The sequence below is a fragment of the Pyrgilauda ruficollis genome, unplaced genomic scaffold (assembly GCF_017590135.1).
Source record: "Pyrgilauda ruficollis isolate IOZ18807 unplaced genomic scaffold, ASM1759013v1 scaffold50, whole genome shotgun sequence".
NCBI classification, from domain to species: Eukaryota; Metazoa; Chordata; class Aves; order Passeriformes; family Passeridae; genus Pyrgilauda; species Pyrgilauda ruficollis.
In genome coordinates this window covers 7626503-7648465 of record NW_024526600.1, presented here as the reverse complement: position 1 = coordinate 7648465, position 21963 = coordinate 7626503, and the positions used below count along the sequence as shown (strand labels likewise).

The window sequence follows — 21963 nt, the reverse complement described above, 5'->3', positions numbered from 1 at the left end:
AATATGGGAAAGGGGAAATTGTAGGGTTTTTTTCTCTACCACAATTTAAATTTTCACAAATTCTCTTGTTTGATGGATCCCCGTGACAGCTCAAACTGGTACACTCAGTCTTCACACCAGCCATCAAGTTCTGTGTCAAAATGTGGAATATCAGCCAAGCCACCTTAACCTCTCTCATATATGTGCCTAGAATATTCCTGCATTGGTTCTGAAGAATTGACAAGACTTTCCCAGATGGCTGTTTTTACATTGTTGCTAAGTTATTCAGCTGTTCAAGTCTGGTTGATTGTTAAGGCTGATCGGTCATTTGGGGATAAGGATCTGAGATTTAAATTTTAAAAAATAATTTCACTGTTTCAGGAAGAAAAGGAAAGAAACAACCAAACCTGTCAGAAACAAAAAAAAAAAAAAAAAAAGAGACTATCACAAACCTCTCCATTTAGAGTATATCAAATACTTGGCTACAGCATGAAGATAGCAATGTTTAATTACTCTTACATCCAAAATAAAAATGTCTGTTAATACAAAATGATGCTGCAGGCCCTAATGATGCCAGTTGCTGGGAGCTTTCCCTGCAGTACAGCAGTCCCCAGCACAAAGGACTCCTTTTCTCCTACCCAGAGGATTTCAGTGCCAGAATGTGAGCAGTGAGCATCTGTGACCTTCTACATATGTTTAGTGACTTCAAGTGTCATTGGGAAAGTTCGAGTTATTAGACATAATGCAAAGTTTATTTTACTGGATATTGGAAATACAGTAAATTGCCCTGAATTCTTATGGGCTTGTTTTGCAGAAATAATAGGACTTTCAAAGGTCAGTGGTACTGTACAGATGGCAGAGAAAGCAGCAGAGAGGGATGTGCACTAAACAGATTCAAAAAAGACACAGGATGCAAACAACAGTTAATAAGGTCTTGCATGGGTATAGTCAGAGGTTCTGCTACATCAGAATGTCTGCTGGCATTACCATTAAGACACTTACTGAGTTTTGATCATAATAAAGCCCTTCTCTAGATAGCAATTAAAATATTTCTTGAATTGAGTGGATTTTGGTAGATCACCGTAAGTTTTCCAAGTATAAACTCTGCAAAGCCAGGTTTGGTTTGGGGTTTTTTTCTCATTCCATCTTACCAATTGCTTTTCTAATTATACAGCTTTGGAAAATGAACTCACTTTTTTAGACCATGGCTAAGTAAGTGATGAACACAGCTGATGAGAGAAGTTTTAAACTGGTAGGTGCCACCTAAATTAACCCAGTCTGGTGTTCAGAGACTACAGCTGCTCACAGGTATCCAGAATGACTCAACACCTCTGCAAATCCAGCATCCTCTATTTATATTCCCCAGCAAGGATTTGGAAGCTGAACTTAAGGAAACCGAGTTGCAAAATGCTTCTCATAAAATTAATACTGTACATATAATAAATTTAAGTCTCTGCATAATGCAGAGGCTTAAAAATGTTGCTAAGCTTGAGAATTGCTTTTGTGTAAGTAAATAACCATTTTATTATTGTGGTAAGTCACTTCCAAACTGTGTTGGTGCTGATTAATGCACTTCTTAGATGTGTGGCAGGCACCAGAGGTGTCCATTAATTAGGGCTGCTGCACAGTCTGTCGTGTCTTATTGCTTAATTAATAAACATTAGCCAAGATATTGAACTTTCCAAGGAAACTAGTGTACTGATGAACAGATTGTGCTAAGAGTCTGGCTTGCTAATGTTCATGTGAGGCAAGGAAGATTTATATTCCATGCATTTGGTTTGTAGAACAGCTGTGAGTGAAGTCTACTGGGACACCTGTTAGAGGCCACCGTGTAAATTAATGCATGTTGCAGAGCTGCAGTACTCAAAAAGAAGGAAAAAAAATGAAAAGAATATTTAATGGGTTGTAATTGGTATTCAAGGAAACTACTGTAGCAAACAGAATAAAACTCCTTACGCTCCTGAAAGTTTCTTGTAATACTGAAAAAAACCCAACTTATCCTAATATAGCTCTTTCAACTCACAGATATCAAAACACTTGGCAGGCGCATGGGTTGGCTCTGTACCATGAGGCAGCAGCAGCTGCCTCTCCCTCCTGGTAGATTTTTCAGATGTCAGGAGGACACAGGGACAATGTCCCTCTGGACTCTCTTCTGTCTCAGTCTCATTAAAAAAGCTGTCAGTTAACTTTTGAAAGCAAGAATCTCTGTTACTATTAATAATGAAACCATCAGGAAGATTACAGCTTCATTTTCAGATGGCATTTTTGCCAGTTGCCAATTATTTTGAAATTGCACATGTATCAATTTTGTGTAGAAGTCCGTAAAATACTGCTCAGACAATCTTAACCAGTATTAACTCTGTTAATATTCAAACTTCACAGCTGTGTCTAACATCAAACAAGCTGTTGCTGTACCCTTCCTGTAGATGCAGATTTCATCACTATTGTGGTGCTTTGTCAGCCTTAAACTGACAAGGGAAAAAGGCATTTGAGAGGAGTTAACATGCAAAATCTTTAAATGTTTTATAATATACAGCTTTACATTACTAAGAAAAACTTAATACTTCTTCCCTTTTAGGTACATGGATATCTGATTTCTCTGGACAGAGAGAGATGGGTGCTATGTACATGGCAGAGTAAGAGCTAAAACAAATATATAAATAAATGAGGAGCCAAAATGCTCTAATTCTTCCTTTGAGACTTGATTCCCATTGCAGTATTAGACACTTATCACATCTTTACTCTTGCTCCTTAGAATCTAAAAATAATGCTTGCCTCACAAGGGATACTAATGAGGCAATATTTCCAGTTTATTTTTTAAATGTGCTGGTATTAATGAGAAATTATAATTATCGCAGTACCAGCTGGCATTTCTCTTCATACTGAAATGTTCCTTTTGAACAAGAGAGGGAAAAAAATGCACTGTGATTTCATTTTCAGAGATATGTTAAAATAAAGTGTGGCAGAGAAAATATATCTGGAAAATGATGGTTGCTTTTGGGTTTTTCCTGAATAAATTACTTCAGCAAAACCTCATCAGCCCTCTATTGTTGTGTTGAGCAAATGCTATATGTCTCTGAAAAGTAGAGCAGCTTTCCTGTTGCCTTAAAAACAAAATACATTTCATAAATTGCACATTTGCAACCGGCACAGTTAAATGTAAAAAATTTCAGTATCTGCATTTGGATGCCAGTACCAACTAAGGATGGCCAGTACCAACTAAGCTCTGCCCCTCTCTGTCAGGAGTGTTTTATGAACCCACTTCTGACAAACTGCTTGAGATACACTAATAATAAATGGAAAAACAAATATGAATAAAATTCCATGCACGTGGTTGAGTTTTGCCCTGAGTCCATGGGGGCATTTTTATCACTGGGAGGAAAGGTTCTGAAGGAAATATTTCCCTGGCAATGGGATGGTGGTATTTTTTTCCTGTAACAGCAGCATGTACATTACAGGACCAGGTCACCTGTTTATAAAACAGACAAGCAGCTGTGAGCAGCTACAGAAGGCTCGTTCCCATTTCCTGCCATGCCATCAAGGGGAGCTCAGGTCCTAACGTGGCTTCCTTACTCTTATTTTATTTACATAATGCTTGCAGCATAAGCATTAGGCATTGCTGAGCAGAACCAGCATTAATTCAGAATTCACATAGAGAACGGGGATATATTCCAGGATAATAAGACTGAATGTACTGAAGCCAGAGCTGGTGCTATAAAACATTGATTTGCTGTAAACAGTTTAATGTAGCCCCTTCCAGCTGCATTAATGTGTCTGCAGCATGTACGTACATCTGTGTGAAAATGATGAATGTTTCCTTGCAGCACAGTGGCTATCAGTGCAGCAGGTATGTTCCTCCTAAGTGCACTGTGTGCTTATAAATACTGTGTGCAATCATTTGTACATTACCAAACATTGACTGGATTTTTATGTGGGAGGGTTATGCATGTGTGGTAAGGCTGGTCTTTTTCCTAGCTTCGTTTTTGATCAGCCACTGACTAGTTTTGCATTCCTCTTTGCAGAAAAAATAATCCTGACTGTAATTTGTGACATCATCCCCACTGCTACCACCACTCATTGCAGAACCTCCTGACCTTCCCTTGTGTTTTTTAAACCTTTTAAACATAAAGTCCATGTAAGCTGTTATGAATCCATGAAGTTTTCAAGGGAACTTACCTAGTTTTGCTAACTCCTATCAAGCCAGGTTGCTACTCTTCTTTTCAACCAATGTTTTTTGCTACCCATGTTACTAGAAATAAGCTTTCCTTCGACTTGGATCAACATGTGATTTACATGATTTTCATACAAGTGATTTACCTGCAACAGCACACCTGTTTCTCTCTGAATCTTTATCAAACACATTTTCTGTGTCTGCTGAATCTGAAGGTCTCATTCACTTTAGGGTAATACAATAATTTTATTAACTTTTGTTTAGTCACAAACATCTCAGACATCCAGGTTTCTGAGGGAGACTGTGCAAAATAACATTGCTGTATCTTGGTGTGGGGGACATTGCCAGAAGTAATCATACTCTGAGGATCAGCAGAAATATGTGAATACCAAGTAAATTGTCAGGTGCCACAATGTGTATTTGTGGTGCTTGACTGTACTGGGGTGTGGCTGCACACAAACACTGTGTCAAAATGCAAATATTAGAGCATGGTGGGATGCAGTGGCCACACCAAGTAAGTCTGTGGCCCCCTGAAGTGAAAAATGATGGTGGTATTGCTGAATTCTTTATTCCCCTCTTGCTTTCTTAGCTGTTTGAAGAGGATGACCAGTGACCCTAACAAAGTTCCTACTGTGTTTCATATGCCTACAAAATATTTCCTGTCTCCTCTGGTCACGCCCCTGCCAGTCCTGATTCCCTGAGTGAAGTCCCAGCAATGCATAAAATGAGGGTGGCTGTGCCAAGGATAATTTATCATCCCTGGTTTCTAATTGTCAGTGTCACACTGTCCTTTCAGCACTTCATGCCTGGTAACCATACAGATTGTATTTCTGTAGGTTATACTGTCCATTGAAGAGGGCTACAGGCTTCCAGCTCCCATGGGCTGCCCAGCTTCTCTTCACCAGCTCATGCTTCACTGCTGGCAGAAGGAGAGGAACCACCGTCCCAAATTCAGTGACATTGTCAGCTTCCTGGACAAGCTGATCCGCAACCCCAGCACCCTTCACACCCTAGTGGAGGATGTACTTGTGTAAGACTCTTTTTGGTACATTTTGTTTTGTCATAACGCATAGTGGCTATCATTTTGTGGTTTAGGGTATTAAGTATGGGTGGAAGAACCACAAAGTTCTGAGTTCATGAAGTTATGCAGGTTCAAATAATTTTAAGCCCCTCTTAAGGTTTGCTTTATTGTTAATACACTGTTGTACAAGAAAGTTTTTTGGGTTTTTTTTCCTCAAGCCATGCAGATTATATTAGGCTTTTTTAGTATTATTTTCATCTGATTCTGTTTGTGCACTATCTATCCTTAATCTTTGTGAATCTCTTTGTTCTTTTGTGTGTGTGTGTGTATGTTTTTCTATGTGCTTGTTTTCTCTTTATAATTTTTTTTCCCCATTCAGCAGCCTGTCTCTCCATCTGACAGTGCTCAAGCAATTTGTGAACTGCCTTGGAGTAATATCCTGCAGAAAGTAGCTGTGTCTTAGCTTGCTAAATCTTTATTTGTCTGCAGCAGAATGGCAGCAGTGACCAAATAACAGACTATGATGTTACCATCCCACAACAAATTATTGATAGTGTAGCCTGGGTTTTGGGTATTTTTCATTAATAATATTTCAGAAATGAATGCAGCCACAGGATAAGCAAGGCTGAGGTGGAAGAATTTGTCAGTATTTGTAGGCTTATTGATCCAAGCTGTCCCTGCATATATCAGCTGAAATCAGCCAAGGTCCAGGTGGCCTCACTCTTCAGTCACTAAGAATCACTTTAAGATAAAGATGCTTTCATGGAGACCCCGTGGGCTTTTAAGGGATTCTCAGCCCTGAGTTGGCCTTGCTGAGAACCTTTAAATGTTTCTGACAAGGGCTGAGCAACAATGCAAAACTGGGGCTGGTACCTTGCTGTGGGAAAGGCTGAATGGAGAAGTTGGTAGGAAAACACGGAGTGAGGGCTACAGCCATTTCATCAACACAGACTAGGGAGACTTGTGGGATTAAATATCCATGCCCTAGAGTTGGTGTCCTCTATGTATGTATATATATGTGTATATATATATATATATATATATATATATATATATATATAACTTGCTATTTGTGCCTCGATCACTTTCTTTAGCATCAGAGTGATGTATTTTTATCTCTTTTTGTTTAAATCATAACTTAGGGTCTAAAAAACTTATGCTTTATTGAACTATGACTGACATCAACTGCTTGTGAAAGTTTTTTTCCATTCATTTGAGAATGTTTGAGGCAGTTGTTGGGTAACTTTCTATAGAATCATAGAGTAATTCAGATGGGAAGGGACCGTGGTAGGTCTTTAATTACAGTTTGTACTTAATAGTGTTCTCCTGTCCTTCAGCTTCTCCCTCTATCATTTTGATAATATGAATGAAAATCACTGTACTTACTCTTATCTGAGTATGTGTGGGTGAAACTTGGTTCATTAAGATATGAGGCTGTGTTGCTTCTTACATTACACATGAAGTCATGTTCCATCAGTAAATGTTGGCTGGCTTTTGCTGTCTAAATTTTCATTTACAATAAATTGTGTCTTTCTCCAAAAGACTATCATAAAGCTTTTACAAACAGCAGTGTGCATTTTCTGCATTTTGTTCATACAATTTCTCTACACACAAAATGCATAAAGCCAGTGGAAGTTGTGAGCCCTCCCAAATGTGGCACACAACAGAAGACTGGAAATCAATGCCCCAAAACTGCAATCTGTTTTTTGGTTTTTTTCCATCTTTCTGTTTCAGTTGTGATAATATTAGGGGAAAGAACTCAAAAAGAAATGTGACTAAATTAGCTCCTTCCATTTTATTTGCTACTCTATGTAATTCTATGTAAAAGCAAAGATATGACAATTTATTCTTTTGGCTTCTTTTAGGGCGAGTTTTAGCTTTTGAGTACTGTAATCAAAGTGTTCCTGTAGCATAATGGTATCACAATGAGGAGCCATCTGGGGTGGGGTGGTTGTAGGTAAATGTAAAAATCATCTCATGGTGGGTTAATTTTTTTAATTGCATCTTATGCTACATTTTCATTGTCCTCTACATTGACTACTGTAACAAAAAATTATTACAATCCTGAACATGTCGATCTCCAAGGAAACATTCTGGAGAACAAAAAGAAGTTCAGTGGGAGAGGCCTTTTCCTCTGTGTGTTACTGAGCTGCAGTTCTTTAATAAAATGTATTGTTTAAGTAGTGCAGCTTGGCAGACTGAAGTGATTTATAAGTTTTAGACAAGGGGTTAAAGAGATCCTCAGTTAAGGTCTGACCTTTACAGCTCAGACTCCTTTCTCATTCCTTCTGCCTTTTAGTAAAAGCTATGTCTACCAGGGTAAATTGGGTGTCATATTTGGATTGCTTGGTAACCTTTGCTTTTTTTTTTTGGTTTGGTTTGTTTTGTTGGGTTTTTTTGTTTTGGTTTTTTTGTTTACAGAATGCCAGATTCACCTGGTGAAGTTCCAGAATATCCTTTGTTTGTTTCAGTCAGTGACTGGCTGGATTCCATAAAAATGGGTCAGTATAAAAATAACTTCATGGCAGCAGGTTTCACAACTTTGGACATGGTTTCAAGAATGAATATTGAGTAAGTATGAATTTTGATGCTGCAGACACACAAATATTGTGGAGTATGGAACAGTGCTTTCATTTTCTTTCCTTCCTCAGCTCACAAAACTGAGCTAATACAGTTAATTAGCAAAAACCACAAGAAATGCATGATGGAGAGACCCAGAATTGATAGATCCACTCTGTGACCACACCAAACACAACCAAAGGCCAGGGATGAGCGTGTTTCTTGGGGAATCAGTTTTGATCTAGACCACTGAAATCAAAAATAGTGGCAAAAATATTTTCTTACTTTGCTATGAATATCATCAAGACTTTATCAGTCCTAATAATGAAGTTCCAACCATCTCTGACACCACCCTATGGTTTTTTAATGCAAACCCTGCACTCAATACAGAAGTGTTTGGGCAAACTATGGATTCATATGGTAGCACGATGATGGGATCTGTTTTGCTTTCTATTCCCTTCCCATGAATTCCCAATCTTTTATTGGATGCTGGGACTGCCTGTATTAATGGTAGCTGTCAGTTGAGATTGAAGAATTTTACATGTAAAGTTGGACTGATTTTCTCCCACGTGCATCATTTCATATTCACCTACAATGAATTCCATCTACCACATTATGGCATAGTCACAGTCTAGATCCTTCCCAAACTCTGCACAGCTGCCCCTTTCCCTTCCTACCCTGAACAATTCAGCCTCACCAGCTGAGTGGTTCACCTCTTGCTCACCTATTTTCCCAGACCATTTACTGATTTGTTGAACAATAATGTTCAACATTCTCCCAGCAGAGGTCCCTGCAGATTTGTATCAATAACTGCATTGTAAAACCTGACCATTTACTGCTAAGGTCCTGTATTTAAACAGTTATTTAGTCATGCAAAGACCACACTGTGCTACATATTATGTTATACCCTATATTACACAGAAGTTGCTCCTCATTTCATTATAAAGCTTTTGAGAGGAATCTTCTGTAAAGCTTTTGGAAATCCAAGTGAGGTGTATCAAATGGATCATCTCCATCCACTGGAAACAAGTAATTTAATAAAACAGAACTTTTATTTGCAAAAGCCATGGTGACTCAAGCAGCTCGTTTATCCAAGCATCCAGTAATTTTGTACTTTCCTGTAATTTCTCTTATGCTCTGTAATGATCACAGACTCATGGGTCTGTGGTTCCCAGATCTTCCTGGAAATATTTTGTCTAGCACCATGCTCCATTCTTCAGGCACCAAAAATTTTTTAACATGTGGAGCACAGCTGGTAACTCCCTCTCTCACAGCCCTGATAGTAAGTCCATTATTTCATCTTCACTTTCTTTTGGAACTTTTGCCTAAATATAATCTTCTCTGGACATGGGTTGTTGCTTGTTTTTCAGTTTTTTCTATAACCTCTCCTGCAGTCACTTCAGACAGATACTCTGGCAAGTCCCCCAGAAAGGATCTGCATGGGAGTAATTTCAATTTCTTCCACAGTGAATGTCAACTCAAATGGTTAAGTCTTCCAACAATGGCCACTCCTTCAAGTGCTCTTTTATGCCCAAATCGTCGTTAGACTCTACACATTTTATGGCAGGTTTCTTGTACCCAGTGAGTTTGCAAAAAGATTTATTACAAAAGTTTCAGGGTTTTTTTTATTTTATTGTTGGGCTTTTTTTTCTGTTTGCTCCTCAAGTTCCTTTTTAGTCTGCCTTACTGTGTGTTTACAGCTAATCTAAGGTTATTATCCTTTCTACTTTCTTTAGATACCATTCAACTTTTTGAAGAATTCCCTCTTTCTTCAAATAATTTGTGTTACACAAGACCTGCTGGCTTCTTTTTGTGCTTTATCAGGCCTTCCTTGATAATTGCTAAGCATTGGTCTTGCATTTCTAAGACCACTCTCCACTGTAAAGCTTTATTCTTTACACTGACTCCTTTTAGCTTCTCAATATTTTTGCTGACCTCAAGTGTTGTCTATCATACCCCATGAGAATGTTAAGCCTAAGCACATAATAGTTGCAAGCTCTGCAGTGGTTCCTCAGCTGGAGGATACCAATCTGGAGATCAGATGCAGATACCTGGAACTGCACATCTGAAATTCATGAAGGCCATGCCTTATCCCATGAGCTCCTTTACTGGTTCTATCATCATATAGTTTTTGAGCATAAATAGGCAATATCTGTGTATGTCCCAGTGTGGGATTTGCATAATTGACAAATCTGGCATATCTGAAGTTTCCTGTCCTCAGCGCCTCTGTGATCTTTCTTAGATCTTGCAGCTGGGGATGTTTATAGAAAAACTAAGTTGGTGGATTGTGCTGAACTCTGGTGGCTGTTGACTTCATGCCTGCCAAAGAGTCAAGCCCTGTGCGTGACAAAAGTTACCCACTCTGGGGTGCAGGGCTAGATGAGATGAAGGGGAACTGGGAGGGAAATCAGGGTCAGTCTGGACGATTCACTGCTCATTTAATCTTTAGACCATCTCTCACTACCTCACTGCCATTCCCCAAATCATCAGAAGCACCCCCTCTGTTATTTCTGCCTCAGAACTGTGATACTGTGTGTGTAAGCCCCAGTCCTTTTCAAGTATGAGCAGGAAACAATTGCTACAATCACATTACTAGAAATGGGCTATTAGAACTCACCTCTCTGATTAGTCCTTGAGATTTGGAAAGATTAATTGACCATTAGTATCACTAATAAGCCCCACTATCACTAATTTAGAGCACTGAGCCCCTGTGCTCTAAATACATCTTTTTATTATATTCTGTTTCTTAAATTACTTTTTTTTTCAAAAATTGAAATTGACAGATGCAGAAAAATTGAACATTTGCAGCTTTCTTATATGCCGTGGCCAGGAAGGTAAACTGTCCTGGAGAAGAAGTCATCATATAATTATACTCTTTTGTGCACCAGAGGCTTTATTATATTTGCATCCAAGATGAAACTTTTTATCTTGCAGTGACATTAGAAGAATTGGAGTTGCACTCATTGGACACCAGAGACGAATAGTCAGCAGTTTACAGACTTTGCGGTTGCACATGATGCACATACAGGAGAAAGGATTTCATGTATGAAAGTAATACAAGCAACTGTGTTTTGTGCCTCAGCATTTCTAAAATGGAAAAATATTCTCATTCTTCCCTCCTGCTCTTCCCAACTTCAAGAACTGCAGTCTCCAGTTCAGACTATACAAGTACTTCTATGTTAATGCTTCCAAACTGGAATTTTTAATCACACTGCACAGCTCCTCCACCAGTTCTCTGCCGATAAAATCCTGGCCTACTGCAAGACTCTTGCTACACATTGATGAATAACTCAGCATGGATGTGTAACTTTGTATAACAGTATTTGGGAAACTTTCATGGACTTACTTGAAAGTAGTAATCTATTTGGCCTGGTGTGGCTTCTTTATCGATGTATTTAGAATTTGCTGGTAGATCAAAAAGTATTTGACTTCTTTCATGTTCTGTGACCATGTAACTTCCAACACCAAATGTGCAATCAAAAAGAAGTTTAACATAAATATTTATTTTCTCTCTTAATTAAATCCAAAAGTATGTGTCCTATCATTATATTACTTTCTAATAGTTTGAATGCTGGTAAGCTGGTGCCTCAAAACATTAGTATTGTTTGCAGAAATGACTGATGATTTTATGTAGTGAGTTTTCATTGTGTGAATAATTGGAAGCATAGTGAGAGTAATCTGTTTGAAATCTTAAGGAAGGTTCTCGATTTTCAATTACTTTAGCACTTGACACTTTTTATGCTTTAAATTTTAGATGAGGTTGGAAAATTTGTTTATCCTTGGGATTCCTCATCACCCTACAACCCTTTTTTTTTTTTTTAATGTAATACTCATCTTGGGATTCCCCATCCCCCTCCAACCCTTTTTTTTTTTTTTTTTTAATGTAATACTCAGCATTTGCTTCTACTACTGGAAAACTTGTTGTAGTGTTCCCATGACCACATGTAAAACACGGTTGTCAGCTCTGTCAGCTCACACAGATTTCAGAAGAGCCTTCTGTTTCAAACATGCAGGTCTCTGCTGTTGGACAGGCAATCATCTCCAGCAGCAGCAGCAGAGCTCAGAGGGCCAGCCACGGGTGGGATGATGGGGTCATTCCCGTGGGAACAGGCCAGCCATATCCTCTTCCAGCCAAGGACAGCAGTACAGCCGCACTGCTGCTGGAAGTTACAGGCTGCAGGATGCAGTGACCTTGCACAAAGGCAGAAAAGGAGACGCAGGACAGCAGTGTGGTAACATGTTGCCTTGAGCCTACTTCTAACTGCTTTTAGAAGTTAAAAAGCAAACTCTGCTGAAATGGAGCTCTGGTCATTCCAGGCCAGATCTTCATTTAGTACAGATCTCTAAAGGACGTCCGAGGTATTACCTTTAGAACCCTTCAATAGCCATATTTACATGCAAGAAAACGTCAGCAAAGGCCTAACATAATATTTGTACCTCTCTAAGACTTCCAGCTTCCATGTTTTGTTCAGACAACTGACACAGACTGTGCTGGGCTACATTTCCAAACTTTTGCATGGGATATGCACTCCTGGGAGCAGGGCAGGACCGCATGGCCGTGCTGTGGGAACCCCACGCAGATCTACAATGCATGTCACATGTAACCCTGTGCAGATGCTTCTCTTCATTCCTGTGTCCTTTGGAGGGTCGTTTTGAGTTCGTGGCATTCCAATGTACTCAAGCATTGCAGCTCTTCTGTTAAAACGTGCATTTGGGTAATTAGTATAATCTATGTGTATATCAAAAGGAACTACTACTTTGTGTAATCATAATGGTATTTACTGCTTCATTTACAGCTTGTAAATCACAAGGTATTTCCTAAGTCTTGGAAAAGGCTGCCATTGTAGATCAGTGACAAAGAATGAAAATCAGAAAGCAGCTCAGAAAAGATTATGCTTCTGACCAGATCACAGAGTAAAAACACACGAGGCCTGATTCCCTGTTGTCAATTTATATTGGAATAATTGCATTAATTTAGGTGGGGTAGCAGTAATGCACTAAGTAAATTTTTCTTTCTTTCTTTCATTAAAAAAAAAGGGCAGCTGTAACTGAGGAAGGAGTTTTCTGAAGATCAGGAGTCACTGGTGTTCTACAATGCCAATTTGATGAGCTTGTTTAAAGAAGGGCAGCTTCAATCCTATTGTAGCCCTAAAGGTAATTTTGTCAGCAGGAGTATTCCCACTGAAGTCATCAGTCCAGCACAAGGATGTGAGTTTTGCAGGATCACAGCCCTTCAGTGGGGAAAAAACCATTTCTTCTTTTCTGTGGCTGTCACTTGAAAAATTCCGCCTGAATTCCACATCTGAATCATTTTTTTGGTAGAGGTGCTCTTACAGAAAAAAAAACATACATACCTGAAACCTTTTGAAAAATACGGACACACCACAGAGTAATTTAAAAGTGGATTTTGCTTCATCATTTTATCATCCATTTTGCCTTTCATTGCTTCCATGGCCAACACCAGGACATCTGTGGAATGAGCCTTTCTCACAATTAAATCCATTACTGAGGAGGTATGAGTCTGTTATTTGTTAATGAAGCTTCAAAATCATTCATAGCTGACCCAAACCATGTATGTGCACTTTTAGATTGTCTTTTGCCAATTTTTTTTCATTCCTGGTAGTGAGGATGCAGAATTGACATAGTTACATGCACACAACCTGGATATATTTAATGAAAATTAATTTCAAAATTTATCACACTACTGAAAATATTTTTCAATAGAAAAAAAGTATAACAAAAGGAAAACATTTATTAATCAGATATATTTTTTATATAAACAAGAGTTTGGGTAACCAGAAAGGAAAGAACAAGGGATTCTTTGAGTGAGCACACTTGTTAATAACATTGTTAATCCAGGATTTTGTGGCTTTATACAGTTTTTTTTTCTTTTTTTGTTGCTGTTGTGGTGCAGTATGACACTTTTTAATAGTTATCTTGATGAAATTTACATTTTCCCCATTTTTGGAAATGTTTTATTTGCTCTTGTGCTGATTTCTAGTCTATTCTTGCTTTAGTTTAGGGATTTTTCATATTTTTTTATTTAAAAACAAAACAAAAAACAACCCTAACTGGTGTTATTTTTCAAACGTGAGCTTAATTCTGCACAGGCCACAAATGTATATGTGAAATTAGAGTAAATGTCTTTGTTACAAGAAATTCTTTCTTCAGGAGAAAATTAGTTCTAATTGTCCTGCACACTGCAGTGTGCAGCTGGAGTTTAAATTTGATAAATTAAAGCAAATTTAATAGGCTGGTTTTGAGAATCAGGCCCACATTACAGAGTGCTTTATGACTAAAAGTACCCATTGGAAGTTCACAAAATAAAGTGTCCGACATGCAAGCAACAAAAAAAAAAAGGTGTTATAATGTGGATGTGTATAAAGAAATAATTCTTACCTGTTTCTCTGCATTCAGTGATAGCTCATCCATTCAGATATCTGTGCTTGGTCAGATGAATTTCATGCCTTAATTGTATCCAGTCGTTTTGCTGAACCTGTGAAACAGAGAGGGCTCTTGTTCGTGATGTTCATGGCGTTAAAACTGAACAAGGCACAGCAGAAGGTTTAGTAGAATTTACTCATGAGGTGTTTGCACATTGGAATTACTGAGTAACAATGGGAAGCCATGAGGCAAAAGGAAGAGAATTGAACTACGTCATTTAAATTTTTCTCAAACAAAATTTACCCTTTTTGATTCCCGTGAACTTAAATCCAGTCTCTATCCAATGAAAGCTTAGAAACATGCCATGCTTCAGGACATCAGACAGCATAAAGCAGTCCTTTACTTGCAAATAGTGCACTCAATAATAAAATAAATTAGTTAGTAAATTAGTCAAATAAATTTTGTGTCCAATATTCTATTAGGTATTACTTGGATTATTCTGACACAGAACTTACAGACTGCAGTACTTTGATTTTTACGTCACTTAAGACTGACAATCCATTTGCCATTTTTAATATGAGCCTAACAGAGGGCTTCATTAATTTCTTTTTCAATGCAGATTCCTACAGGATTCATAAGTAACAAACAGACCCCCTTTATCCAGAATCAGCTGAGATTTACCATGAGGAACAGCTGGGACTGTGGAGGTGCCTAGTGAGACTGCATTACCCACAGCAATTTCCATGTCAGAATGACCCCATGGGACCACATCAGCCACCAAGGTAAAGCAGCACAGAACATTCTTGACCTTGTATTGAAGGGCAGTTCCTCATTTCCAGCTGGCCCTGTTGTGAACTGCAGCAGTTATTGAACTGTTTTACCTCAGCTGATGGAATGGTGCTGTGGGAAACATTCTGGCAGCTCAGAATTCTTTTACAAACACAGGGCACCTGTACATGGGCTCACTCTGTCTTGGAATATTCCTTCAGAGAGTGAAAAGCAGGACTTGCCTCTAATCCAGTCCAACATTTTTTCAGTTAAAATCGTAATAAAAAATCTGTCTTCCATTGCATCTTCCAGGAAAAGTACTAAAAATAGAGACACTTGTGGCATTTGCACATGCTTGAAGAACTCTGTATTCCATTAAACAGTTTTCTTCCAGAATACCCTTGTTCACCAACTGTAATGAATCTTTCCTGAATAAATGACAAAGATAATTTCTTTTTTATAATAGTACTATAATTATTTCTTGAGAACGAGGGAAAGATGTGTTGGGCTGGGCTAATTCTTAGTAGGACAACAATCTTGAAATCTCCTGGGGAGACAAATGAATCAGCTCTGAAAAGGAAAAGAAAGCTCCCTAAAACCTACAATAAGGTAAAAAGGGAAGAACTGTCCATACTGTGCCAAGGAGCTCTAACAAAAACCCCAGAGCTGCACAATACAGTGCCAAGTACTTACAGCTGGCAAAATTTTCCACCATCACATCCTATATTTAGTAGTGCACACTGCCCATCCATGAGTGTTGTATATAATTCCTCAGATCATGGACCAGGATATGGTGAACATGTTGTGGTTATAAAATATTTGTCTATATGTACATAAATAATTGTAAATAGAATGTATATCATAATACCAGATTTTTCAAACCTACAGAATTAATTGCCTATTACTAACAACACTAATGGGGTTTATTTGCTTTTAAAAATTTCTGTGGCATGCACTGTGCATGTAGAGTTCTTCCCAAAATTCCTTGGCTTGTTAGCTGGAAATGGACAGCCTCTCTTTTCCTCCACTGGTAGAAAAAACATTTTCAAACTGGCTCAGAGAAAGCTGTCTGCTCACCCTTCTGCTGCCACCTCACCCAACCCCTTTCTGCTGATTCTTTTCCACTCAGCTAATTACTGCAGAAATTAGTGATCCCAAAGGGGAAGCAAGGTGTCCAACAGAACTAGCAAGATGGAGTCCATGCTATAAAGAGTTTTCAGTTCCTCTGCTGAAATCACTAAAGATGTTTACAGAGTATATAAATTATTTTCTTTTGAATGACCATTTATGGACACCTAGGAGGTTAAAATGAGGGAAATTTTCAAGGGCATATGAGTAGGGATATGCCAACATATATCATAAAAAGATATGCTGGCTTTTAGAAGGGAAAAACAACAATGGTTGATGAAAAACCTAAGGTTAAAAATGGATTAAAGAATATTTCATATTTTATATGTGAAATAAGGTTAACACCAGTTCAGTGGAATCTATTTGTGTGTATATTTCTTTAAATATCCTGCATGAGTATATCTTACTTTCCTTTCCTGTAAGAGATTTCCCAAGTACCTATCTCTTCCAGAAAGGTTTAGCATATTATCTGATATTTTCATACCAGAATAATTAAACTGGAATAAAAAATGCAAGTTCTGACAGTGAATATATGGGGAGAACAATAGAATTAAATTAAGAAGATCAGTCTCAAAAGTAATTTAAAGTTTTCACATCTGTTCTGCTTTGTTCCTGTCCAAAATTTTTACCTGTATCTATCTGAGAACTTTGACTAGTTCTGCACACATTTCAGTGCCACCTCAGAAACTCCTGAATCTGTAAACAGTTCTGAGTTTGTGCAGCTTAATTCATATAAAAAGGCTGATTTGACATGGGACTTTATACAAGACTAGAGTTAGGTACAATCAAAAATCAAAATCCCTATAAAATATCTGTAAGACACCATAAGATAAGATATTTTGCCTTATTATACTAACACCTCTTTATTTCTGACAATTCAGTGAAGAACTGGTCAGCAGCAGCATGTATGTAAAGTGGCAGGTAAGCCAAAACCCTGAGACTGAAAACCCACAAATCAAAGAGAAATCCAGGTCCCTGCATTCTGAACTATAGGATGTCAAGGGACTCCAGAGAAAGTAACCTTGAATCTAGAATCTGGAAAATCAGGTTTGAGAGAAATTTGCTTTGCTTCCAAATATTCCTTTCTGGTTGTGGATGATGGAAAAGTATCCAATGAAACAGTCTAGGGACTATTTTCATAGTATCATCACCACATAATGTTCTGAGTGGTAAGAAAGAAAAAAAAAAATCTATTTTCTGAGCTTTCAGGTTCTAGCCCAGGACAAAAAAAACCCAGGTACAGTTGTCATAATTGATATTGGAAAGTCCAGCAGACAGAATTCTGAATGACTAATTGTTCTTATAGCTACATACTGACTTTCTTGAGAGGAATCTAAATAAATAATAAAATATAGAAATCTCCAGTTAATACTGGTTTAGAAACCGAGTTTTCCGTTTTCTCTCATTCAGACTGGTTTTTAACTGAAAATTATTAATAGGAAAAATGAAAAGCATAATAGGATTATTATTTTTTTCCTGTAAGAATCTGGGTGCTCTGAGCTGTATAACTTACTATCACAGTCCCTTTGTGTAAAATAGAATTAGCTGAAAAAGACAAAGTGCAGCCAATGTTCCAAATCTGTAGATTATTTGCCACTAATTATCAATTTGGGAAGTTCCATTTTTGTCTTGGGTGAGTTCTGCTCTACCACACCCGGTATTTCCAAATCCTGCTGAATGATTTTAATGAACATCTCGATTAATTCCTGGGAGAGCGATGTGACTGTGAGGAATTAAAAGTTTCTGTGTTAATAGGCAATAATGTTGCTGTGATCTAAAATAACGAGAGTTTGTTACTGACTTCCATGGCAGTGGGATAAGCCCAATGTCCATATTTTCTGTAGGTAGGCTCCAGCTTTGCAAACAGACTCTCCTTTCCTGAACCCCACTACTGTCACGGTTAATTTCTTGTTAGAGAACCAGCATTTATTGGGACACAAGCTGTCCTGTTGTTCAAATAGATTGCTAAAAGTCTTTGCTGGTTTTAATTGTTTTGTTGAAGCATTTAAGGTCGAGATGTAGGTTGGTCCCTCAGGGCATGATCCAAAGTCAGCTGTATCCATAAGAAAAGGTCAAGTGAGTGAAACAGGTTTTGAATCAAAGGTTTCTACAGATTTTCCTGGAACAGATGGCCTCATTTAATGGGAAGAAGAAAGGGCACTGAGCCTAAAAGACAAGGCTGCTACCTCAGGGATGTGATCAAGTAAGCTGTGGTTGCCTTCCACATGGAAAAGGTAAAATGCAAGGTACAAAAGTTGGGTGCTGCAGTGTTTGTTGTTTTCTCTGGCATGGATGGTCAACTCTGACTTTGGAATTAGTTACCTAAATGACCTACGGATCTAATAAGGTATCTAACAAAAAATTGTCTGGCTTTGTGGGGTTTTTTCCCCCAGATAATTTCCCAAACTTCTGGATTTAAATTCAGGAGGAAACCACCAGCCCCATCAAACAAACAGAACTTCCAAAACAAATAGGACTTTTCCATCTTTCACTTTCCTAAACATAAATCAGGATGCAATATGATCTCCCTTTGATAAATACAAGTTCTGACTGATGATTTGCCTCTTTGAACAAGCTGCTTCATACTCCTGGTGCACTGCAGTCTAAGTTTTCAGATTTGCCAGTTAATGAATGGCACAATAGCAAATAAAATAACAAATGCCATCTTAGTGGTTCCATTTATTGGATTCTTTCATTAATTCTCTATCTGAAGAAAACCATCCCACTCCAAGATTCCTAATAAGGGAACCTGTGAGCATTTTACAGCTTAATGACAATGATTCCCAATCTGCCTCTCCCCAAGAAACAGTGAGCTTTGAATTGGCAGTGTATTTTTTTCTACTATTTCTTCTGCAGCAATTTCTTCTCCAACTCTTCTAACTAAGGTTAAGAGGTCTATTTCACACTACAAGTGGGAAAAGTTGTTTCTTTGTTAACTCTGGTGACAGGATTCAGCGTTTGTTGCTCTTACCCAGAGCCTTCCATCTGCTTCTGTTGAGGCCAATATCAACATTCTCTGGTGGTATCAGTTACATCACACACAGCGCTGCCGTGACTGAAAACCCAGAGGCACAAAAAGGGCTCATTCTTCTCTGGTGTGGTATAAATCCTACTGACTTCGGGAACTTCTCTGCACTTCTCAGGATTGCGCCTGCAGTTTAGGAAGAAAAAAAAAAATCTTTAAAAGATCATGTGAAACCCAGTTTACTGAAAGGCAATAGTTTATTTTCTAGCAAAGCAACATTCATTGATCTAGCTGGAATTAACAGTTTTAATTTTGTCATCACTTTTTAAAAAAAAACAAACCACTTTGACTTTCAGAAAAAAAATACAAATATAATATTTTGCTACCTTCCAAACATTAACTTTGATTTACTTTTGGAAGATAACGTGGTTGGTATGTTTTCTCAGGATAGCCTCTATCTATTTCTGTGTGTTGGTTTTAAATGTATCTGAATTAAAAGGGGTTTTAATCTCTGTCTCTTCTGTGAAATTAGATTGTACAAAACTAAATATGACTGCTCTTCATAGTTTGCTGTTCTAGCATAGCCATAAAATGTATCAATGTATGTGTATATATGAATAAATATTTGATGACAGACACTTTAGATTATATATTTAAGCAGCCATGTCAAAACTTCAGAGGTAGATGGCTTCAAAAGCAATGGTATAGTCATAATACTCGCAAATTATTTTACAAAATCAAACCATGCCCTCAGCACAGATCTTATATCCTTACCAGTAGTCTGAAACCCACCTTTTCTTTAAAGACCCTTGCTAAGGTTTCTTTTGCCATTGCTTCTTTAACCAGGACGTATTTGAATAATGACAACTGCCCGTGGCTCAGTCTTCAGCACTCATCTCCCAGCAGAGCCACCCTGGAGCTGAGTGCCAGGGGCTCTGAGCTCCTGTGGCTCTGGAGCCACTCCTGGGACATGAACATTGCACAGCCAGTGTCCATGCTTCCCCCTGGGACTGCCTCACTCCCCAAAATTAGTTTTCTCCACCTAATACATCTCCCATACACGTCCCACTGCATTTCCTTTTTGCCTGTTTGTAACGGTACTGTGGGAATATCCATGGGATAAAAAGCTTACCCTACTGATTTGCAGTCCCAAGGGGAATTTACATTAGACGTGAAGTTGTTATTATTTACTGAAAAGTGGTGTTCTCTTCTTTTCATTATTATTATGATTCTATTCCTATGATACTATGATGTTTCATGTAAATTTTCATGTGCTGGCATGCCTACAAGTTAATAGTGTAATAGAATGCTCAGCTCTCAGCATTAGAGTGTTTTTAAGGTGAATTGCATCACATATGCCATCTCTTTGCAGAAAGAATATGGGGTTTGGCAAAACTACCTGCTGAGCAACATAATGAGATTTTTGTACAAAGTACAAGTTATTGATTATTATTGTATTTTATTTTTCTATGATTTCCTAAGAGGCATTATCAGGTCTTACAGATGGGGTAAGCCTGTTTATTAAGATATTTATTAGCAAATAAAAGTTACAGTACTGGTGGTTATTTTTGAGTTAATGGTGTTTGTTTGCCCTTAAGTTACTAATATGATCCACAGTGAAGCCATACATGATCATGCAAAAAAATCCCAGCTGCTTAACACAGGGTGGTGTACTAATAAAGATGGACTGGCAATACGCTCCAGCACTTGAGATGCTTCAGGGTGGTGTTGTTTTCTTCAGCTAAAAAATGCTCTTCTGTGCTTACCACTGAGCACTTATGCTCAAAAAACACACACAGCTCACAGCATCAGGGAAAAAAAAAACCAAAAACTGTGCACATTAAAAGCTGCAAAGAGCCGTGCTCTCTCCTTCTCGGGAAACACTGTGAATCTGAATTTTAAATGGCTTTTAATGAGCCATTAAGATTCTTCAGTATCGTTCGCCCTCCTCATGGTGATTCACTGAGCCATGCAGCTCCTCTAGTATTTGTCAAAGCTTTCACTGACAAAAGCAGTTTTAAAACCGATCATATTATGTAAATAATGCCAGGGCAATGCACGACGATTCACAGAGAAGTGAATGCCACATACAATAACCAGACCCTACCTCAAAAAGCTTAGAGTTATAATGAGCCTTCCATTGCATAAAATCACACGCATGCAATGCAAGACTGAACAGAAGTAGCTGTAAAGTAATAGGAAATGAGTGTCAGATGCCCACAGTCCATTCCATCCTCTTTATTTCACATGGGAAGAGCTTTCTCACCAAGGACTGTCAGGTTTAACACAGTCTACATAATGAAGAATGAGTATTTTCATTTTAGATCTGGTTACAGAAATGCCTTTGCCGTTCCGTGTTCTCCACTGAATTCGGACTGATTTCAAACACAAACACCCTTCTCTACCACATAAACCTCACAATTGGATTGCAGTCGGGGAAGTGCTTCATCACAGAGTTTCACTGAGGGATTAACGCTACCTGCCTGTTCCTTCAGCGGCTCAGAATGCCACTACAGGGGAAATCTCATCTTTTATTCGGAACCTTCCTGATACAGGAAATACAGCAGACATGGAACCAATCTGACGGGACTATGCTACGCAGCAAAAAAAAATTTAAAAATTAAAATAAAAAAAAAATCCGAAGTGTAATTCCACCCTCTGTGCCTGGCCAGGCTGCCTTCCTCCCAAAGCCCTGCTGCTGCCACTGCCCCAGGGAAGCATTTGAGCTTTTCCAGACTCTGCCAAAGCGCCCGCTTCGGAACGGGCAGTGCTGTCCACACCTCGGCTGGCCGTTCTTACTCAGGGCTTTCCTTCTGTGTTCATCGCAGTCCTCAGGAGGATTTATCCAGGCACTCTTGAGAGAGGCAGCGCTTGCAAACCAGCAATTCCCGAGGCGCTGGACACGGACAAGGAACGGGACACCCCCGACCCTGCCCCGGCCCCCTCAGCCGCACAGCGCCGGGGGCGTGGCCTAAGGCGGGCCCCGCC

General features: G+C 38.6%; 1 protein-coding gene across 3 annotated transcripts in view; it reads left to right on the top strand.

Annotated features, from left to right (window-relative positions):
• EPHA6 (EPH receptor A6) overlaps positions 1–11026 on the top strand; it is a 365847-nt gene extending 354821 nt beyond the window's left edge. For all 3 annotated transcript variants that reach the window (XM_041480224.1, XM_041480226.1, XM_041480225.1), the window contains 3 exons: positions 4987–5180; positions 7593–7742; positions 10665–11026. In XM_041480224.1, the coding sequence (XP_041336158.1) occupies positions 4987–5180; positions 7593–7742; positions 10665–10779 (459 nt within the window). In that variant the 3' untranslated portion in view covers positions 10780–11026. The remainder of the gene's footprint in view (positions 1–4986; positions 5181–7592; positions 7743–10664) is intronic.
• The last annotated feature ends 10937 nt before the right edge of the window (positions 11027–21963 follow it).